This window comes from Callorhinchus milii, unplaced genomic scaffold, assembly GCF_018977255.1.
Source record: "Callorhinchus milii isolate IMCB2004 unplaced genomic scaffold, IMCB_Cmil_1.0 Scaffold204, whole genome shotgun sequence".
Taxonomy (NCBI): Eukaryota; Metazoa; Chordata; class Chondrichthyes; order Chimaeriformes; family Callorhinchidae; genus Callorhinchus; species Callorhinchus milii.
The window spans coordinates 42,054-65,145 of NW_024704945.1; the positions used below are offsets into that span (position 1 = coordinate 42,054).

At 45.8% G+C, this 23,092-nt stretch overlaps 1 protein-coding gene and 1 long non-coding RNA gene across 2 annotated transcripts; both read left to right on the forward strand.

Annotated features, from left to right (window-relative positions):
• Positions 1 to 1,761: 1,761 nt before the first annotated feature.
• On the forward strand, positions 1,762 to 6,053 carry LOC121851909. Its single transcript, XR_006086009.1, has 4 exons — positions 1,762 to 1,910; positions 2,961 to 3,162; positions 3,275 to 3,351; positions 5,978 to 6,053. It is a non-coding gene; the product is annotated as an uncharacterized LOC121851909 (long non-coding RNA).
• Positions 6,054 to 12,399: 6,346 nt separating this feature from the next.
• On the forward strand, positions 12,400 to 21,172 carry LOC103173281 (NACHT, LRR and PYD domains-containing protein 12-like). Its single transcript, XM_042345990.1, has 7 exons — positions 12,400 to 12,575; positions 14,262 to 14,428; positions 14,913 to 15,084; positions 15,173 to 15,238; positions 18,540 to 20,090; positions 20,184 to 20,340; positions 21,028 to 21,172. Exons 1-7 carry the CDS (start codon positions 12,485 to 12,487, stop codon positions 21,170 to 21,172), a joined length of 2,349 nt encoding a protein of 782 aa, XP_042201924.1. The 5' UTR covers positions 12,400 to 12,484.
• The last annotated feature ends 1,920 nt before the right edge of the window (positions 21,173 to 23,092 follow it).

The window sequence follows — 23,092 nt, forward strand, 5'->3', positions numbered from 1 at the left end:
GAATGATAGGTAACTTTGAAGTGGGAGGTGGCAAAGTCACGCTGATGTTGATCTGATGATGGATGGGAAAACAGATTCCCAACTACTCTTGCTCTGTATCAGACTGTACAGTTTCTGGAGACGAGCTTTATTGGTGACACACTCTGAAATGGATAATGACCAGAACTCGTCACTAATCTTCTTGTTGTATTAACTTAGACAACAACAGATGCTTTATATAGTCCAACGCATGCAGCGTATAATCACAGAGCATTTGACAGAATGAGTAAGAGAAGTGAAACGAGACAAATTGAGAAAAATGAGAGGAAAGAGGAGAGAGCGAGAGTGCGCTGAGTAATGAGAGACGGTCCGATTAACAGAAATGGAGGAGAGTGTGTTGGAGGGAGGACGGGCAGGAGAGAAATGAATTGATTCAGGGAGAGAGAGATGGTGAAAGCAGTGAGTGACTGAGTGAGTGAGTGAGTGAGATTATGAGTCGTTGTGCGTGTGAGAGTGGTGGAGAGGCTCATTGAGGGAGAATGATTGCGAGAGAATGAGAGAAAAGAGTGCGTGTGGGTAAGTGTGTGAGTAAGAAATAAAAGAGACAGTGGGGGGAGAGAGGTGGATGGAATGGAGTAAAGAGAGAGAAAGAGTGAGTGTGAGGTGAGAGAATGAAACAGAGAAGTTTAGGGAGTGGAAGTAACAAAGAAGTGATAGAGAGGCAATGATTGAGTGTTCGACAGAGGAGGAGACATATTGATTGTTACAGAGACTGAAAGAAGAGAAACAGTGTGAAAGTGTCAGTGAAAAATGAGGACGAGAGTGATTGACGGAAATGGTGGACCGAATAAAAGAGAAAGACGGGCGGGAGTGGGAGTGGGGGGCGGGGTGGGGTTGTGGCGAGAGTAAGAAATAGAGATAGAGAGAGAAAGTAGAGACCGAGAGTGAAAGAGAATGATTGAGCGTGTGGGAGGAAAAAGTGTTTGCGGAAGAGGAGAGTGAAGAGGTGGAGTGAGTGACAGAGAGAGGGGAGACAGAGAGAGTGTGAGAGGGGAAATGGACTGTGAGAGGGGTGATGTCGTTTGGGGAGGAAGGGTGTGTGAGAGAGAATAACTGAGAGAGGGAAGGAATGTGTGAGAGAAATAAAGGGAGAGGGGGCAGAGAGTGATTGAGAGAGTGATACAGAGAGAGTGTGAGAGGAAAGAGAGAAAATTAGTGACAAAATCCACAACATTTAACACAATGTTAAAAAATTGGCGTCTCCAATATGTTTACTTCTCGCAAACATTTAGTTTTTCAAAAATCCCTAAAGCCAAAATTTTGTACCACACCCACAAACAAAGAAACATAGAGATGTACAGCACAGACGAAGATTACTCAGTTTATGGTGGATGTGGTGGCACATTTATAACAGTTCTTTCAGTCCCGTTTCCCTGCTCTGTTCCCAAACCCATTTGGCAAATAGTTCACTCCTTTTAGATCGATATGTGGACATGTTTTGGAAGCCAATATGTATTCTGCCTCAAATACCATTCCCGCCAGCGTTTTCCGTAACCCAACAACCAAATGTGCAGGACAACATATTCTCCAAATCTCCTCATTTGCTAATTTGCTATCTGTCTGTCTGTCTGTCCGTCCGTCCGTCCGTCCGTCCGTCCGTCCGTCCGTCCGTCCGTCCGTCCGTCCGTCTGTCTGTCTTAAATGGATGCTTTGGGAACTGAACGCCGAACAGTGGAACTTTTATAGCAGGTAAATGTTGTGTTTCTGTGAAAATCTCCGAGTCAACAGGGCTTGATACTGCCAGACATTAGCTGCTGGACTCTGACCAGGGTGTGTTATTACCTGTACAGCCCAGAACACTGAAGCACATCACTGAGAGGCTCGGGAACCAGAGGCAGGAACCGGAGCTCAGTCAGCGGGTAGACAAGATGGTGAGTCTCTCATTAGCTCTGATTGTAAAGTTAAAAAAACAGTAAAGTTACTCCAGGTTTTAAGCATTTGGAATGAGAGGATAGAAGAGATAGAGTGCGCGTGAGAATTGGGAGGAAGAGGTTGGAGCGAAGAATGGTTGACAGAAATAGGGGAGAGTATGATAGCGAGAGAGAGAGAGTGAGTGTAAATGAGTGAAAGAAACAGAGACAGGGAGAGGGGGGTGGGGGGAGAGAAAAATCAGTGTGTGAGTGAGTGATTAAGAGTGTGAGAAGGAGTGTTTTAGAGGGGGAGGGGGAGAGCGAGAGCGGTCGAGAGACGATGGGGTCAGAGAAAGAAACAGAGACAGGGAGTGAAAGAGAGGGAAGAAATAAAGCGGTGAGAGATTGGCAGTGAGTGACTGTACGGAAGAGGCAAAGAGATAGCTATTGAGAGAGAGAGTGTGTGAGAATGTGAGTGAAATGTGAGGGGGAAAGTTTGGCAGAAAGGGGTGAGAGGGAGAGAGGTGGTGAGAGAAAGAAACAGAGACCTGGAGACAGAGAGTGAAAGAAAGTGACTAAGATTGTGGAAGGAGAGAGTGTTTGTGAAAGAGAGGAGGGAGAAAAGGAGGACTGAGTTATCGAGAGAGCGTAGACAGAGAGACTGTGAGAGGGGAAAGGGAGTGTGAATGGAGGAGGGCTGGTGTGGGAGAAGAGTGGGATAGAGAGAGAGGAACTGAGGGAACAAAAGAGTGTGTGTGAGACAGAGCGAGAGGGGGAGCCTATGACAGAGAGAGTATAGAGAGAGAGACTGTGTGAGAAGAAAAAGAGAAAATGAGAGAGAAATTTCACAACATTTAATACAATAAAAAACCGGGCATCTCCAATATGTTTTTTCCTTCCTTTACTGATCACTTTTTTTAAAAAAATCCCTGAATCCAATCTTTTGTGCCACACCCACGATCAAAGAAACATGGCGATGTACAGCACAGAAGAAGGATGGCTGTGGCGGCTGTTTATGTGCCAATACTTTCAGTCCCATTTACATTGCTCTTTTCCCAAATCCATTTTTAGATAGTTGACTCCATTTGGATCGGTATTGAGTGATTATCTCCAAACCAATCTGGAATCTGCCTCAAACATCATTCCCACCAGGGCTTTCCAACAACCAACTGTGCAGAAAATAAATTCTCCAAACCTCTACATTTGCCAGTTTGCTAACTCTGAAATTGATGCTTCAGTGATTGAACCCTGACCAGGAGGACTTTTATATCAGGTAAACTTGAGTTTGTGTGGAAATCTCCAAGGGAACAGGGCTTGGTTATGATTTACTGCCAGACATTAGCTGCGGACTCTGACCAGGATTTGTTATTACCTGTACAACCCAGAACACTGAAGCCACTTCACTGAGAGGCTCAGGAACCGGAGGCAGGAACCGGAGCTCAGTCAGTGGGGAGACAAGACGGTGAGTCTCTTTTTAGATCTGATTGTCGCTGAAATAAAGTCGTACTGTTATACAAGGTTGTCAGGGCACAGAGAGAACAACCCATATAAATGCAAGTTGTTGTTGTTCATGCAACATTTATTGTAATTAAAGAAACCAGGAGTAACTGAATGAGCGAGAGTTAAAATATCATTTGTTTCATAAACGGAAGATCTCGCTTTACGACTGTGCTTACGGTCAACTCTTCCCTCCCTCACACATAGTGTCCTCCACCACTCCAACATTCTCCGACACACTGTCCGGCGTGTTGGCCGCTATATCAATGCAAGTTGTTGCTGTTATTTGAATTAATCATCGTAGAACCGTTTAAGAAATAAATGGTCTCCGAAATCCATTGGGGAACTTGATTGATCTGAACTATTGTTAACATACTAATGTGGAATTTAAGCAACAGCCAGGCGGTCGGGCCGAATCTGAGCTGTAATTTCTATGCATCTATGAATCCAAGAGCCTCAGCTTGTTTCATCCTTGTTCATAGTTCATTCCTCTAACAATGGTGATCATCCTGGTTGTTCTCTTCTGCACTACCTTAAGGAACTGTGCTGACGCTTTTTTCAGCCATTGCCTCAATCCTTCCACCTTGCGGTTTTGGTTGGTTGGACTCCAGCAGTTACCCCAACACACATTCTGGTCTCCCCTCGCCTTGACTCTTGCCAACCTGCTCCTAATGCTCTCCGAATTAAGTGAGCAGAGTGGTCCGTCCAGAGGGAGGGTGCTCATTCCATTCCAACCATCTAACTCTGGAGTTTCCATATGTAGTTTGGGATGTATGAAAATCTCAGCTTTGTTTTGGATCATGTTCGGTTTGTTGATCGGTTTTCGGTGGGACAGACACTCGGCTGACAAAAAAATTCAGCTCAGATACCACACTGCTGCTGATATGCTCCAAGCTGCAACCCACGAGAAGGGCACTATACAGTTGTTGTTGCTATTCTTTTGATTTCTTCCTCTGAGACGTCTCTTTTGTTGGGCGCAGCTTGTCCAACGATAGTTTAAAACACATCCCTCCAATTCGAGAGACCAGTCTGCTCCGAATATGGGGACGCTATAGAGGCTGAATGGTTCTCAATTTCTTTACACTGGAGGAAGTAAGACTAAATTATGTTTCAGTCTACAATCAAACGGACTGAATGCCGCCATTTTCTTTCTCTTTCTCCGCAAGTGGAAACGATTTTTGACAAAATGGTGCTCAAGTTGTTGACTTTCAAGGACTATCTTCCTGGTCCCAAGTCCGGAGCCCAACCCACAGTTACATTAACTGAAATTATCCATAAAAGGCAACACTGCACATTGGCAGTGATAACGTTTCGCTGACTGTTACACAAAAGGGGTTCAAAGATCAGGATCAGGAGATTAGGTAGAGAGCGCAGAGGATGCTCTGAACTGGGCGGGTTGTTAAAATGAATCAAAATGTAAATTTGAAGTGGGAGGTGGCAAAGACACGCTGGTGTTAGTCTGATGATGGATGTGAAAACAGATTCCCAACTATTGCTCTGTATCAGCGAGAGTGGAAGAGAGAGGATGGGGTGAGAGAAAGAAACAGAGCCAGGGAGGGAAAGAGAGGGAAAAAGCAAAGCGATGAGAGAGTGGCAGTGAGTGACTCTATGGCAGAGACGAAGAGAGACCTATTGAGTGAGAGAGTGTGTGTGAGGTGGAAGTGATTGACATAAAGGTGTGAGAGTGAGAGAGATGGTGAGAGAAAGAAACAGAGACATGGAGACAGAAGGAAAAAGTGGAGACAGAGAGTGAAAGAAATTGACTAAGATTGTGGGAGGAGAGAGTGTTTGTGAAAGAGAGCAGGTAGAAAAGGAGGAGTGAGTTATCGAGAGAGCGTAGACAGAGAGACTGTGAGAGGGGAAAGGTAGTGTGCGTGGAGGGAGGGCGTGCGTGGGAGAAAAGGGGATAGAGAGAGAGAGTGAGAGAGAGAGAGAGAGGAATTGAGAGAGTGAAAGAGTGTCTATGAGACGGAGCGAGAGGGTCGAACCAATGATTGAGAGAGGACAGAGAGTGTGTGAGAGGAAACTGAGAAAATGAGAGAAATTTCACAACATTTATCACAAAAAAAAGGGCGTATCCAATATATTTTTTCCTTCCTTTACTGAATAGTTTTTTTTAAGAAAATCCCTGAATACAACCTTTTGAGCAACACCCACGAACAAAGAAACATCGAGACGTACAGCACAGAAGACGGATGGCTGTGGTGGCTTTTTTTTTGCCGATTCTTTCAGTCCGATTTACATTGCTCTTTTCCCAAATCCCGTTTTAGATAGTTCTCTCAATTTAGATCGGTATCTAGTGATGATTTGAAAACCAATCTGGAATCTGACTCAAACATCATTCCCACCAGGGCTTTCCATAACCCAACAGCCAACTGTGCAGGAAAACATATTCTCCATACGCCCCCATTTGCCAGTTTGCTAACTACTTGAAATTCATGCTTCAGGGATTGAATCCTGACCAGAAGGACTTTTAATGCAAGTAAATTTTAAGTTTCTGTGGAAATGTCCTCGGGAACAGGGCGAGGCTATGATTTACTGGCCGACGTTAATTGCTGGACTCTGACCAGGGTGTGTTGTTACCCGTAGAGCCCAGAACACTGAAGCGACATCACTGAGAGGCTAATGAACTAGAGATTGGTACCGGAGCTCTGTCAGCGGGGAGACAAGACGGTGAGTCTCTCCTTAGCTCTGACTTTGGACTAAATAAAGCAGTCAAGTTACTCCACGTTTTAAGCGGTTGGAGATGCCACTCCTTGCGAATAGCACAAATAAATGCGAATTGTTGTGGTTTTGCAGTTAGTAAATGTTTACTGCTGTTAAAGAATGCTGGAGCCAGTGATCACTGAATAATTTAAATGTAATTTGTTTAATTAAGTTAACTAATCATCGTTATATCGTTTGAGGGAGAAACGTTTTCCAACAACTATTCGTGAACTGGTCGATCCGAAATATCATTGATCAACGATAGGCCCTTGTGGAGAATATTAGCAACAGCCAGACTGGACGGGCTGAATGGCCTGTTCTGCCTTCCACACTGGCTTAAGGAGCTGAGCAGAAACCTTTGTGAGCCACTATCTCATCCTTCCATCTTGCGGTTTGGCTAGTGAGACTCCAGCAGTTACTCCAATACACACCCTGGGCTCCCACAAGCCTTGCCTCTTGCCAACCTGCACCTAATACTTTCCGGCAGTAGTTAAGCACGATGGACCCTCCAGAGAGAGGATGCTCATTCAATTCGTAAAATATATCTCTGTATTTGCCATGTGTAGGTGGGATGCATGGAAATCTCATGGTTGTTTGAATACTGTTTTGTTTGATGATGGGTATTCGAGGGTGCTACACCCTCAGCTGACAAAATAATATTCAGTTCAGCAACCACACTGCTGTTTAAGTGACAGAAATGCCTACCACGTGAAGGACGCTATATTGTTGCTCTGGCTATTGTGTCCTTGTCTTCTCTGAGACGTCCTTTTTCGTAGCTGAAGCTCCACAGAATACCTAACGCTGGTTTAAAGTTCATCCCTGTAACACAGAATTTCAGTTTATTGTGGAACTGGAGATGGTGAGGAAAAGTTGGACCTTTCTGAATGTTGGTCACTAGCTTTCACTGTGTGGAAAATCAGATTTGATGCTCAACCATAACCTTCTCGACTGAATCCCTCCATTTTCGTTCTCTTTCCCCATAAGCAAATATGATTTTGTTAAGATGGCTCTCATGTCGTTGACTTTTAAGGAGGTCAGTGTAACTTGACTGATCTTTTTGATTCCAAGTCTAGAGTCCAACACCCAGTTATATTACCTGAAAATATCCATAAAAGGCAACATTGCCTGTTTGCATTGATAACGTTTCACTGATTATTACTTAAATGAGGGTTCAAAGAGTACATACACGAGATTGAAGCACTTAAAACAGTGGAATTTGGCAGGTTGCTGAAATACATCAAAGGCAAGGTTGAAATTGCAGGTGGGACTCTCACACTGATTTTCGTCTGATGATGGAGAGGAAGCTGAGTGGTTGGGGAAGAGAAATAACTAGAACAACAACTCGCAGTTATATGGCACCGCTCACGCAGGGCAGCGTCCCAGAGCGCTTAAACTATAATTGGCTGTGCAAGATACATATTGTAAGATGAACTGTATAGGGTAGAGTGAATTGTTATATTGCTCAAAAAAGAGATTACTAAAGGTACTCAGCACCACCTGCACGTTACAGGGCAATGTACAGCATGTGATAGCCTGGCTCAGTGCTGGCACTCTCTCATCTGTGTTAGAAAGCTGTGGGTTTAAACACAAGTCTGGAACTGAAGTAACATCGTCTAAGATGAGAATCCAATGCAGTACTTGGGGTGTTTTGCGTTGTCAGAGGAGCAATGCCAAACGACTCAGGAGCAGAGTTCGAGACCTGGGAAAGAGGAGATGAAAGCTTATCCACTGATGTTCGGGAGCATCAGGCATAGGACATAGAGTATACATGAGCCAGAATGGACAGAGCAGCTGGGGCAATGGGTTTGAAAAACGTTACAGAGATAGAATGGACGATCCATGCAGAGATGGAAACAAGGGGACACGGATCTGAATTGAATCGGTAAGAAAAGCTTTCTAAACAGTGCTCTAAATTCAAGCCACACATTTTGAGCTGGGTAAACTCCATCAATGTCCCCTATCCATAACCATACCCAATGAGGTACCCACGCTTTGACTCTTGCCAATTTGTGTTTAATACTTTCAGGGATAAGGTTAAAAGTAGATATGCCTCTGGGCCATTCCATTCTAAGCAAAGTGTGTTTGATATGTTGGTGGGCGGAAGCATTCTCAGTCTGGTTTGGATAATCCTTAACAAATGCTACAGGAACGAGTGGAGCGAGAGGATGATGGTAGTGCAATACAAAATCACATTTGTACAGCGCCATTCATGTTGGGAGGACATAATGATACAGATATAGTGCCTGGTGCAGGATCGCAAGAAAGCTGCCATTTTTTATGGTCTGCAGTTTGAGTAGAGACGTTTTTGAATGCCATTGAGTAAGGGTTCATAAAGCCTGGCCCCAATACAATAAATATGTATATATGTACTTGGACACCCCAGGGGAGGGGGTGTAAGATGTGCAGCTGCAGGTAAGCAATATTATAGAGTTGACCGAAAGCCAAGAGTGAGTGAGAGCCAATATACATGGATTAAAGGACAGTTAAGGTGGAATAAGACAATGTTCTTCTCATTGCTCAGAAAGGTGAATTTAGCTTTCATGCAGATTGATGCCGTCAATACCCAGGGTCAGTAGGCACTGTCAGGACTCAAACAGGTGAGCCTTCCTCTTGACAATATTCAACTGAAGATAGATCGATATCAATCAGCATTTGATGTCTAATAGTCAGAGCAGTAATGGTACCCGAGTCTATGGTGAAGAGTAGAGTTGTGTTTCCTCCATATCATATGTCAGTGCTATCCACGTCTCTGGATTATGTCAACAAAGGGGAGCATGTAGATGGTGAAAAGTAGAAGTTTCAAGAAGAAGCTCTGATGTGTTTGTGTGGAGAAGGAGAAGAAGCTGTTAGATTACACAAAATGCAGAGTGGGGGGAGGGGGGCGGGGGGTTGTTGCATGCACAAGTACAAGTGACGAGGAATTGAGGCGGACTGAACAGCAGAGAAAGAAAGTGTGAAATGGATTTAAAGAGAGAGAGGGCCATAGTTAGGGGCATGGGAACTGTAGGCAATGGTGGCGTGGAGTGGGATATCCAGGTTCAACATGTGACAACCTGGCTGGTGAAGTATGTGTGTGTTTGTCAGTGTTGGTGGCATGGGACTGAGTTGAAGGGTGTGTGTATGTTGGTGTTTGTGGTATGGGGATGAGCTGGTGAAGTGTTTGTCTGTGTCAGTGTTGTGACTTGGGGGTTAGTTGTGGAAATATATGTGTGTCATTGTTGATGACGTGGAGCTGAGATGGTGAAGTGTGTGTATCAGTGTTGGTAACATGGAGCTGAGCTGGTTATCTTTGTGTGTCAGCGTTGGTGACTATACCATGGGGCTGAGCTCATGGAGTTTGTGTGTGTCATTGTTGGTGACATGGAGCTGAGCTGGTGATGTGTGTCTCAGTGTTGATGAAGACACCATGGGGCTGAGCTGATGGAGCTTTTGTGTGTCGTTGTTGGTGACACGGTGCTGAACTGGTGAAGTGTGCGTGTGTCAGCGTTGGTGACATGGAGCTGAGCTGGTGATGTATGTGTCAGTGTTGGTGATGGCACCATGGAGCTGAGCTGGTGAAGTGTGTTGGTGTCAGTGTTGGTGATGGCACCATGGGGCTGAGCTGGTGAAGTGTGTTGGTGTCAGTGTTGGTGAGGGCACCATGGTGCTGAGCTGGTGAAGTGTGTTGGTGTCAGTGTTGGTGATGGCACCATGGGGCTGAGCTGGTGAAGTGTGTTGGTGTCAGTGTTGGTGAGGGCACCATGGTGCTGAGCTGGTGAAGTGTGTGTGGTTTAGTGTAGTTGAGGACACTATGGGGCTTTGCTGGTGAAGTGTGTGTCAGTGTCTGTGCCATGCAGTTTAGTTGGTGAAGTGTGCGTTAGTGTCTGTGGCATGGGGCTGAGTTGGGGAATTGGGTGTGTCAGAGTTGGTTACATGGTGCTGAGCTAGACATGTCTGCGTGTGGCAGTGTTGGTAGCATAGGGCTGAGCTGGTAAAGTGTGACTGTGTCAGTGTTGGTGGCAAGATGCTGGGCTATAGATGTGAATGTGTATCAGTGTTGATTAGTGCAGACCTGTAGCTCAGTGGTTAGAGCACTCGCTTTACAAGTGAGAGACCTGAGTTCAATTCCAGGCAGAGGGCGAAACCTCGGGCAAGTTTCCTTACTCCACACAGAGCCTAATAATAATCCCTCCAAAACCAAAAACAATAATCAATTGTTCATTTTCAATCTACGACTGTTGATGGGACATTGCTGTGCGCAATTGGCTGCCGCGTTCGCCCACAAATATGCAGTCAATTCACTTAACAGTTTGTTCTGTGAAGCGCTTTGGGACGATCTCCCGATATGAAAAGCGCTATATTAAATGCAAGGATTATTATTATTATTATTATTGATGACATGGTGCTCAGTTGAGGAAATATGTGTTGGTGGCATGGGGCTGATCTGGAGAAGTGTGTGTTTTTGTCACTGCGGATGGCATGGAGCTGGACTGGGCCAGCGTGAATGCCAGGAAAAACCCGGGAAAGAATGTTAAACAAGGCTAGTCACACTGACGTCAGTGGGAGGGAAACGTCTGGAGACTATAATCCGGGATAATATAACATTTCTCTTAGTAAAGTATGGGTTAATAAAGGACAGTCAACATTGGTTTATTAAAGACAAATCGGACCTGAAGAACCCGATAGAGTCTGTTGATGAACGATTGGAGAGTGTGGATGAAGGTAGTGCAGTTGATGTAGTTTATATGGATTCTCAAAGGTGTTCGGTAAAGTGCCACATAAGAAACTTTTAAGCAAAATGGAACCCCACGGTATCAAATGCACAGCAGTAGCATTGATACAGAACTGGCTTGGAGACAGAAAGCTGAGAGAGATGTGTTCACCGGTATCCCCCATGGGTCGGTATTGGATCCACTGCTGTTTCTGATCTACATAAATAACCTGGACTTTGGTGTAGGAGTATAATTTCCAAATTTCCAGTTGAGACTTAGCTCGGAAAGGTAGCAAACAGTGAGGAGGATCGTAGCTGAATATAAGGACACACAGACTGGTCAAATGGGCAGACAAGTGACGTATACATCTTACTGTGGAGAAATGTGAAGTAGTACATTTTGGGAGGAAGAATGAGGAGGGGCAATATAAAATAGATGGAGAATTTTAAAGGTGGTGAAAGAAAAAAGAGACTGGGGTTCATATAAGTAAATCTTTGAAGCTGGCAGGACAGGTATATAATGCTGTTAGGAAAGCGTACAGCATACTAGGCTTTATAAATAGGGGCATAGTATACAAAGTCAAGAAGTTATGATGAACATTTATTAAACAATGGTTAGGCCTCAACTAGAGATTGCGATGAGTGATGAGCACCACACTTTAGGAAGGATGTCAATGGATTGGAGAGGGTGCAAAGGAGATTTACAGCATGAGACCAGGAATGAGGGACTTCAGTTATCAGGAGAGGCTACAGAAGCTAGGATTATTCTCCTTGGAGCATATAAGGTTTAGTGGAGACTTAATAGAAGTTTTCAAAATGATGAAATGAATCGATAGTGGAGAAACAATTTTCACTGGCGGGTGGGTCGTAAACTGAGGACACCAATTTAAAATAGTTGTTAAAAGAAGCAGCGGGGAGGGGAGGAGAATTTTGTTCGGATCTGGAATACATTGCCTGAAAGGGTGGAGGAAGCCGATTCTAGAGAAGAAGTAGAGAGAAGTAGATAATTATTTGGGGAAGGCAAATTTGCATGGCTATGGGGAGAGAGCGGGGGAGTGGCTTTGATTTGGATAGCTCTTTTCAAAGACGAAATCGTCTGTATGGCCTCCTTCTGTTTTCTATGATTCTGTGAAATTGACTGCTGCATTCACCTACAAAATATATATTCACTATAATTCGCTGTAAGCGGGGAAGTGTTTTGAAACATCTTCCTAACCTGAAAGAAAACAAATGCAAGAAACGTCAGTACATTTACGCCTAACTACAATTGAGTAAGACACCTGAATATACTTAATTGCTGAATTTATCATGACGATACTCTTGCAATTTATTTCGTTGTCGGATAAATGTTAATTGTGAGGAAGAAGGACAGTCCATTAGAAATGCTAACCGGGTGTTTTTGCCTGAGAGATCACGTCTGGATTCCCTGTTAGTCTTGCAACTGTTAAAAACGCTCAGCACCTGTCGCAAATCTTACAAACTAGGCTGCACTTAGCAGCAATTGAGGGGATTTTTGAACATTAGTGGGAAAGGGGAAATATATTTCTGAAACACAGAACCACGAGAAAACAGATGATTCGATTAAATGGTCATCACCACTACTAAGCATGTGTACATCTGGCAGGACTGAAACAGCGACAACATCTGGTGTTGCCCAACTACATTGTGAATCGGTTCCACCACTTTGGGAGATTGGAGTGAGATGGCCTCCACGGAGACTGAACCAAGTGCCAGTGCAGAGGGCGATGGAATGACCCGAGGTGTGGATCAAGCCCCCTGCAAAACACCAACAGGTAATGGCTTCTCTTTAACCGAATTTAAGGACAATTTTAAAGAGATGATAATGAACAAATGTAATGTGTTTATTAAGTACTTTTAAACAAAAGCACGTACATTTATCTCACACACTTTGGAAACGAAACATTAGTCAATACCTATTGGGGTTGAGCAAATTCCCAATTTGTGAAATGCAAGATCAGGGACATGTTGGACGGTTCATGAACCAATCGCTGATGATGACAGACCACAGACTGTCCCTTTCAGGCAATGTATTCCAGATCCGAACAAAATTCTCCTCCCCTCCCCGCTGCTTCTTTTAACAACTATTTTAAATTGGTGTCCTCAGGTTACGACCCACCCGCGAGTGAAAAATGTTTCTCCTTGTTCACCCTATCCAACCTGACACATGGGCAGGGCTTGCAGTGACATACCAGTCTGCCTGGCACATGGTTAGGTCTTGTTGTAGACGATCATTCCTGGGGGATAGGATGCTTCCAAATCAGCTCCTTCTCAGGTTGCAAACCAAAGCCATTATGTGTAAAGTGAACATAGCCTACATGTATGATAGACAAATCTACTGCACCGCTTCCCCCTTCTCCTCCAGCTGCAACTCCCAATCCTCTAATCCTTTGTCAGTTTGTGTAACGGGCATCAAGACGTGGATGAGTGCAAACTTCCTGCAGCTGGACGTCAGCAAGATCCATCCATCCTTCCAAGCCATATACTTTGGCACCCGCCAATGTCTTCTTTCATGTGGCTCCAAATACCTCAACCTACTCGGGCTCTCCCACAAACACACCCTACCCGTGCGCAAACTAGGTGTCAGGTTCTCTCCGTAGCCTTATTTTCTCCTCCACATCCGATTATTGTCCAGGACAGTTTGTTTTTCCACCTCTGTCACATTACCCGCCTCTGTTCGTACCTCACATCCGCAGCAGCTCAAACCCTCACCCACGCCGTTCCCGTTTCTCGGGTGGACATTTCAAATGCTCTCCCTGCTCGTGTCCTTAGTTCTACCATAAACAATATTTAATTAACTCCGACATCCGGATGCTAAACCACAGAAAAGAAAGGATACAAATCACTTCAGTACTTGCCAGGCTGCACGTGCTCCCAATTTCCGAAGGGATCGACTTTCAAATCCTTTTCCTCGTTTTCAAATCCATGCATGTCCTGCACCTCCCTACCTTTCCGACTTACTAAACCCCCACATCTGCTGCCTAGGGTGGATAGGAATTCCAATTCCCCGCCATGGGACTTTAACACGCAAACTTCTGACTCTGGTATGAATGTGTTCAACTTAATAGCTCAATGAGAGATGTTCAAAATTAGGAAGGGTTTTGATAGAGTAGAGCGGGAGAAACTCTGGAGGGTAGATTTGTAACAAGCGGACACAGATTTAAGATAATTGGCAAAAGAACCAGCGAGGATGCTTGCACTGGATTGTCAGGCTGGTCTATGCGGTAAAAAATATTTAGTGGAGCTTGAACCACAACCCTCTATCTCAGGAGCGAGAGTCATACCAAATAAGCCAGGCTGACAGGTCTCTGTTGTCAGCTACCAAATGGTGTTTTTGACCAACTGAGGTCTGCTTATTCAGGGCTTTTTTTTACGATCAACATCGTAATATTTTCCGAAACATGTTTCGAGGAAAAAGAGTAAAATAATGTCTGACTAATGTTTATATCGGTCGCTAACAGGTACAAATACCTTATTCACTGAGACCCTGGCCCTGTACGACGAGTACCAGCTGCACAGACTGACAAAGTTCTACCGGGACAGATTGGAACAGGCCATTGAGGAAGGCGTGGAGGACATCAGCTCAAGGCTCAGACAGAAGGAATGTTTCAGCCCGCAGGAGCACAAAGTAGGTTTGCGTCACACTGTAACATTTCCCTTTCATTTGTTAAAGTCTCACCAAGTCAGTGCTTGTCTGCACGGCTCATGTGCTGCTTTTTTTCAGAAAATCAACAGAATAGCAAACAAACAGCTTATGCAAACAGTTATGTTAAAATACAGGACATGCACCATATGTGTGTCGTGGATCAATGCAGCGCAGTGTAAGAAGTGTCTGTATGACCAAAAAACTGAGAACAGAAAGTTGCGTCTATTTAATGCCATTTGCCTGGCGAGGAAGTCACAAGACACTGGACAGTGAAGTTAGAGCCCGAGCTGGTTTTGGGAAGTGTCGGGGAGAGCAGATGATGAAAGTCGTGGTCACAGAGGAAAGCAGTTTGTGGATGGAAGAGAAAGCAAGTCCAGCAAATCCGTCAATGGAGCTGGGTATTGCTGATCACTGTCACTGTTCATGTTTACACCATCTTCAATACATTAATACTCACTCTACGCAGAAACTCACTGAGCTCACACACAGTGGGCAGAGGAGACAAAGCTCCAAATTTCTTCTCAACCTGGTGATGGGGAAAGGTTCTGAGGCTCGGAGAGTGATGTGGGAATCATTTGTGAAAATGAGGCCCACTTTGCCCAAACTGAACAAAATCATGACGGAAATACAGCAACAAGGTAATGTGTGATGTTTCTCTGTGCCTCCATTAACATTTTACTGATACACCATCCCTTCAATTTAATAATATTAACTCTATTCAAACAGGTTCCAGTCTCGTGGATGAAGTGACCATTGACCGAAGTGTATCAGATGTCTCCAGTGATCTGAAATGTATGTGACAGGGACAAGATACAAACTAGTCAATCACTTCTGAAATACACAGTTTGGTAGTTTACAATTTACTGATGATATCCAGAAAATACAAACGATGGGAGGGGGGATGTGGGAGGAGGGAGCGAAGATGGGAGAGGAGAGTGGATTATGTTGGGGAGAGGGGTGTATGGTGGGTAGAGGGGATTATGGAGTGGGGAGAGGGTAGTATGGAGTGGGGAAGGGAGTATAGAGTTGGGTAGGAGAGCATGGAGGGGAGAGGGGAGAATGGAGGAGACAGGTAAGCATGCACGGGAGAGGGGAGCATGGAGGAGACAGGTAAGCATGCACGGGAGAGGGGAGCATGGAGTGTTCAGGTAAGTTTGCAGGGGAGAGCGGAGCATACAGGGGTGTGTGGAGTCTGGAGGGGAATGTGGAGGGGAACAAGGAGGGTAGAAGGGAGCATAGAGGGACGGAAAGAGCATGTAGGGGACCATTGAGGGGAGCGTGGAGTTGCGAGAGAAGCATGGAGGGCAACATGGAGGGGAGCATGGCGGAGAGAGAAGAGGTGAATATGAACGGGAGATGCGGTATGCAGGGGAGTGGTGAAGGGTAATACAGAAGCGAGACAGTACTATAGAGGCGAGAGGGATTATGGAGGAGAGGGGGGATTATGGATGAAGAGTGCATTATGGAGGGTTGCAGGGCATATGGAGGGTTGAAGGGCATATGGAGGGGTGAGGGGCATATGGATGAGAGAGGGGCATACGGAAGGGAGAGGGGCGTACGGAGGGGAGAGGGGCGTACGGAGGGGAGAGGGGCGTACGGAGGGGAGAGGGGCGTACGGAGGGGAGAGGGGCGTACGGAGGGGAGAGGGGCGTACGGAGGGGAGAGGGGCGTACGGAGGGGAGAGGGGCGTACGGAGGAGAGGGGCGTACGGAGGGGAGAGGGGCGTACGGAGGGGAGAGGGGCGTACGGAGGGGAGAGGGGCGTACGGAGGGGAGAGGGGCGTACGGAGGGGAGAGGGGCGTACGGAGGGGAGAGGGGCGTACGGAGGGGAGAGGGGCGTACGGAGGGGAGAGGGGCGTAAGGGGGGGAGAGGGGCGTACGGAGGGGAGAGGGGCGTACGGAGGGGAGAGGGGCGTACGGAGGGGAGAGGGGCGTACGGAGGGGAGAGGGGCGTACGGAGGGGAGAGGGGCCTGTCGAGGGGAGAGGGGCCTGTCGAGGGGAGAGGGGCCTGTCGAGGGGAGAGGGGCCTATCGAGGGGAGAGGGGCCTGTCGAGGGGAGAGGGGCCTGTCGAGGGGAGAGGGGCCTATGGATGGAGTGGTTAGCATGGAGGGAAGAGGGGATTATGGGTGGAAGAGCGGAGTATGGAGAGGGGAGACGTTAGTATGGAGGGGAGAGAGGAATATGCAGGTGAGAGGGGAGTATGGAAGGAAGTGAGGAGCATGGAGGGGAGAGGAGAATATGGAGGGAAGATGAGAGTATGGAGGGGAGAGGTTGTATAGAGGGTAGTGTGGAGTCGAGAGGGGAGTATGGAGTCGAGAGGGGAGTATGGAGGGGAGCGGGGAGTATGGAGTGGAGAGGGGAGTATGGAGGGGAGAGGGAAGTATGAAGGGATGTGTGGAGGTGAGAAGGGAACATGGAGGGGAGAAGGGAATATGGAGGGGAGAGGTAGGAGGGAGGGATTGTAGGCAGCCGAAGGAAGATGGGAGAAGGGAGAGAGGAGTGAGGGGAATGATCCTTATTTAATTCTTAAATTATTTCAGCAAGTATTACTTTGGAATGATCTTTCCCACAAGAAGTCACACATTCATTATACAATGCCCTGAAAATCTACCATGGTTTGAATGTTCTGACCTGAGTTCAATTCCAGGCAGAGGGCGAAACCTTGGGCAAGTTTCCTTACTCCACACGCCTAATAATAATCCCTCCAAAAAAACACAATAAATTGGTCATTTTTAATCCATGACTGTTTGTGGGACATGGCTGTGAGCAATTGGCTGCTGCGTTTGCTCACAAATATACAGTGAATTCACTTTACAGTATATTCTGTGAAGCACTTTGGGATGTCTAGCAGTCGTGAAAAGCGTTATATCAAATCAAGGATTAATGCTATTATTATTATTAACATTGTAATTCAGATTGTTTACCCCTTGTTTGCTCAGCTCAGTTTGTGTTCCTCTTATCTCGGAGTCAGAGTTATGGGTTTCAGTTCGCAATATATAAATACGGAAATCAGGGTGGCATGTACAAAAACAACGCGGTTATAATGGGAGATTTTATTTTTCACATAGACTGGGAGAAGCAGAACACCTCAAGTAGTAACGACGTAAATGACACTCTGTAAAAGTAGTTTTGTTGTTATTGCGTTCAGTTTTGGGCACCACACCACAAGAAAGATATATTAGAGGGCTGCAGCGCTGATTCACCAGAATGTTACTAGGCCAAAAAGGGTTTAGTTACGAGAAAGGCTGCTTAAACTTGGATTGCATTCCCTTGAGTTTGGAAGATTGAGGGGTGATTTGATGGAGGTTTTTAGGGCGATAAAGGGATTTGATAGGGTAGATGCAGAAAGCTATTTCCTGGGTTGGGGGAATGCAAATCAAGGAGGATATTCTTACAAGTAGAACCAGACCATTTAAGAGTGAAAGTAGGAAGCATTTTTTCCCTCAAAGGGTGTTAGAAATCTGGAACTCTCTCCCCCAAAAGGTCATGGATGCTGGATCCATCCACTCCGTCAAGAAAGAGATTGACAGATTTTTGGTAGGTCGGGGTATTAAAGGATACGGGGAGAAAGCAGGAAATTTGATTTGAAATTCCAGTAAAGATATAGATCAGCCATGATCTAATTAAATGGCGGAACAGGCTCGATGGCTGAATGCCCTACTCCTGTCCCTATGTTCCTGAACATCAACAGGATATATTGACACTCCAGTGCCATTCTGGGTTGTGCTGCATTGCAATCGATGCCGTCATTTGGACATTAAACTAAGGTCCCGTCTGCCTATTCGTGTGGATGTTAAAGATCCAGCGGCACTATTTGAAAACTGAATGGAATTTCTCTCTCCTGGATTCCTGGCCAACAGTCTCTCAAATAAATATAGTCACTCACTACTTGTGGCTGCTGTCGCTTTTCGCAATGTGGCTGCTGCATCTGCTCAAGAAACACAGTCACTACACTTTAAAGTAATTCGTATGCAGCGCTTTGGAATGCATTCCTTCTTTCAAAGCCCCTTAACTGAAACTAAATGTCATTTTTTAATAATACTAAATAATTCCTCAATTTTCTCTCCGATTGATTATTGTTCAACATGAAGCCATTCAGCAATTGCACAAGGAGACGTTAAAGAAACAAACTGAGAAACTCGAAGTGAAGACCATCCTGATAAAGGAGAAGGTAAAGGAGTTTCAGTTGGTTGATCGCTACACGGAGTTAACTATTATTTCTAATGTACGTCAATGGGAACTGGTAGAACATGAGCTGCTGGCGAGAGGCAGAGACCACGAGGAGTGGAGACAGAAGCAAATTCAGGGCGAGCTGGAAAAAATCCGAATTGATAAACTGTTCCACAGCAGCTTCTGTAGAGGAGGATTATTTTTCTGGAAGAAAAAAACCTACAAGGGAAGCGCCTCAAGATTTTCCACAGGGACTTCCGCAGTAGTGAGTGGAGTGGCGGGTATTGGAAAAACAATCATGGTGCAAAAGATTGTCCATGACTGGGCCACAGGTAAAATCTATCCTCACTTCCACTTTGTTTTTATTTTCAAATTCCGAGATCTAAACAGCCTTAACTGCAGAATTACACTGAACCGTCTGATCGTGGAGCAGTATCCTTACCTCAGGGGTGTTCTGAATGAGCTGTGGAAACACCCAGAGTCATTGCTCTTTATATTTGATGGTTTGGATGAATTCAGCACAAGGATTGATTTCGCTGACAGTCGGAGAGACACAGAGCCTCAGCGCAGGTGCACAGACCCTGAATTCCTCTGTACAGTGTCTGATATTGTGTATAGTTTAATACAGAAAAGACTGCTGCCAGGCTGCTCAGTGCTGGTGACCAGCCGCCCCACTGCATTACAGTTACTGGCAAAGGCTCAGGTCAGTGTCTGGGCTGAAATCCTGGGATTTGTGGGTGAAGAGAGAAAGGAATATTTTCACAAGTTCTTTGAGGATCAGGAGGTGGCGGCTGCTGTTTACAGCCACGTGGAGGAGAACGAGCTCCTGCTCACCATGTGCTTCAACCCGTCCTACTGCTGGATCCTCGCTCTGTCTCTGGGTCCCTTCTTTACACGGAAACACAGCAACAAACAGCGAGTTCCCAAGACAGTCACACAACTCTTCTCCTATTATATTTATAACATTCTAACACATCACAGTGTCAAGATGGAAAGCCCCCGTGATGTGATGCTGAAGATTGGTGAGATGGCCTTCACTGGAATCTCCCAGAGGAACATTGTTTTTAATGAGGAAGATCTGATCAAATATGACCTCCAGCCTTCCCAGTTCCTCTCTGGTTTTCTCGTGGAACTTGTGGAGAGAGAGTCTTCAGAGCACAGCGTGGTCTACACATTCCCGCACCTCACCATCCAGGAGTTTGTAGCCGCACTCGCTCAGTTTCTGTCTCAGAATCCAGGAAATCTGCGGAAACTCCTGAATAAAGCTCACAGGGAGGAGGACGGCCGGTTTGAGATATTCCTGCGCTTTGTTGCTGGTCTCTCCTCCCCACGGGCAGCTCAGCCACTGGAGGAATTTCTGGGCCCATTTGTCCATCAGACAACCTGCGCGGTGATCGATTGGCTGAAGGAGAAGGTTAAATCTCAGATCAGAGACACACACACCGTCACTGGGAAAAGGAAGCTGCTGAACACACTCCACTACCTGTTTGAGTCTCAGAATCAAGCCCTGGCACAGCTCACACTGGGCTCTGTACACACACTGACATTTGGTGACTTCTCTCCAGAGAAAGCATTGAGGTTAACACCGATAGACTGTGTTGTGGTAGCTCAGGCCATTGGACTGTGTGACACAATAAAACAACTGGATCTGAGGTACTGCTACATTCAGGATGAGGGTCTCCAGCGTCTGGTTCCTGCTCTGCACAAGTGTCAGGAGTTGTGGTAAGTTTACTCTATTTGTAAACCTTATTCTTATTAATTTTATTTCAAAGCCATTCTCCAGCATTTTACTAACCATAAACACCAGCTGATCAACGGGAGAATGGTATGACATTGCAGGTGGGAACAGTGGTTGACACTGTGATAGCCGTCACACACCACAATCCTGCCCTGGGGGATTGGGGGGTTAATGGCTGACATTCCACTACACACCTGGCTGCTCCACAACCTGAGCCCTTTGTTGGCATTCCCAGATAGCTGATGTAATTGGGATTGGTTCCTAACTCCCAACTTTATTGACTATATTGTAATGTGAAACCAGATCAGGTAGAAAGGAAATTGTACAAAGGACGTAATTCTGTGGTTCCGGTTCATTCGTATAGGACGTGCTTCTCCCGACACCAGAGTTCCTGACAAACGGAAATACTTCTGACCTCTAACCCTCTGAGCTTGCCCCCAGATCAGGCCCCCCGGGCTTATTCCCCTGAACCATGTGGTTAGGCCGGAGGCTTCCTGTGTCCTCTCCGCCTGGCAGCAGCACCCACAGTGTGGCATTCGAGGGCTACGATGCCTTCCAAGCGCTTGGCCATCCCATTTATCCAGGGGCAGAACACCCTCTCTCCAGTAGATTGGTTCTAACTCTGTTCCAATATTTTCATACCAAACACATCTCCCTCAGCCTGTCATCAGTAGCCAGGTGTGGGTTCCCCTGGCCCTGGTGAAGAGTCTCCATCTCCAGCTCCTGAGATCTCCTGGCCACAGAGATTCTCTTTCCCAGGTCTGGAGCTCACAGTCTGTGGAACATGAGAGAATAGAGACGAAATCACTTCCCTGAACCTGGTGATTACAGGCAGAAGCCAAGGCATTAGCCTCACTCACAGACTGTCTGAGGGTTACGTTGCTGCTGCGATAAATCCAGCGTAAACTGTGCTGCTGCCAGGAGCAGGCACTGGAGAGATCCCCAATCTCTGTAAACCCAGCAGCTCAGCAAGTTAAGATGTCTTGTCCAGATAAGGTGCTGTAACAAATGTAAGGGTTGTTATTATAATTGTTATTAGTATCAGGTACTATCTCTCACACCAGCTACACTTTGTTTCCACAAACAATTGCGTTTCTCTGTCTCTCCCCCAAAACGCACAGTCACCACACTTTATAATATATTCTCTCTCAGTCTCTTTCATGGTCAGTCTCTCTCTCTCTCTCTCGCTCGCTCGCTCTCTCTCTCTCTCTCTCTCTCTCTAAGTCCATCTATATCTGTCACTTTATCTAAGTCACTGTCTATCAGTCACTCTCTCGCTCAGTTTTTTCAGTGTCTCTCACTCTCTCAGTCTCTCTTTCAGTCTCTTGCTCTCTACAGTTTCATCCTCTGTCACTCCCACAAAACAGATTCGCTACACACATATACATTCTCGCTCATTGTCTCCCCCTCTTTCTCTCTCTCAGTGTTTCTCTCTCTCTCTGTTTGTCTCTCCCACAAAACACGCTGGATATCTATCGCTCACTGCCTTGTTTTTCTCTTTCGCTGTCTCTCTTATTCTCTCTCTGACTCTCTTTCTGTCTCTTGCTTTTACTCTCAGTCTCTCTCTCCCAATCTCAGTCTCTCTCTGCCTCTACCATTGAGTCTTTCTCTCTATCTTTCCCACAAATCACAGTCACTACACATTTGTTTCTCTCCCTCTCAGTCTCTGAAAGTTCGAGAGAAAGAGAGAGAGTGAGAGAGAGAGTCACTGCGAGAGAGAAAGAGACTGAGAGACGGAGATAGAGATTTAGAGTGATAGACTGCCAGAGAGAGAGAGTTAGGCAGAAAGAGATACCAACTGAGAAACAGGGAGAGAAGCACTGTGAGAGAAAGAGAGAGAGAGAGAGCTGAAGACTGAGAATTAGAGAGACGGAGCGAGAGACTGAGAAAGAATAATAGAGCGACTGAGTGAGAGACAGAAAAAGCGAGATACAGAGAGAGAGATGAGAGAGAGAATCTAACATAGAAATGGACACTGAGAGAGAGAGAAACTGTGAGAGAGAAAGAGAAATTGATGGACAGAAAGAGAGAGATAGACTGAGAGGGAGTGACTACGAGAGACAGAGAAAGAGACTGGGAGAGATGTACACACAAAGAGAGAGACCGAGAGAGACTGTGGAGAAACATATTACAAATTGTAGTGACTGTGTTTTGCGGGAAAGACAGTGAGACAGACTGTGAGAGAAAGACTGAGAGAAAGACTGAGAGAGAAAGAGACTGATAGGGAGACAAAGAGATAAACAGACTGAGAGAATGGGAGAGAGAATGTGAGAGGAAATAAAACGTGTAGTGACTTTGTGTTTTGTGGGAGAGTTTCAGCAAGAGACTGTGAGAGATACTGAGAGAGATTGAGAGAGAGACTGAATGAAAGAGAGACAGCGACAGATGGAGAGAGAGAACGAGTGATGGAGAGAGAGAGACACTGACACAGGGAGAGAGAGAAAGAAAGAATGGTAGAGAAACTGAAAGAGAGAGAGACAGAGAGAGAGAGAGAGTGCAATAGACAGACAGACAGATAGACAGACAGACAGAGATGCTGAAATAGATATTGAGCGATAGGCAGCGATGCTGTCTGAGAGGGAGAAAAAGATAGACACAACGCGAAAGCATTAGAAAGAAAATGAGAGAGAGAGACTGAGTGAGAGAAAGCTAGAGGAAGGGAGTGAGTGAGACAGTGAGCCTGGCAGAGAGAGACTGAGATAGAAACGTAGATACTGAGAGAGACAAACTGACAGA

What these genes read in the sequence shown, in the direction of transcription:
- LOC103173281 (XM_042345990.1), top strand. Translation starts at nt 12,485, where the DNA reads ATGGCCTCCACGGAGACTGAACCAAGTGCCAGTGCAGAGGGCGATGGA. An exon ending in GACGGAAATACAGCAACAAG is followed by an intron (nt 15,085 to 15,172) that starts GTAATGTGTGAT and finishes CTATTCAAACAG; the next exon opens with GTTCCAGTCTCGTGGATGAA. An exon ending in CACAAGTGTCAGGAGTTGTG is followed by an intron (nt 20,341 to 21,027) that starts GTAAGTTTACTC and finishes GCCTGTCATCAG; the next exon opens with TAGCCAGGTGTGGGTTCCCC.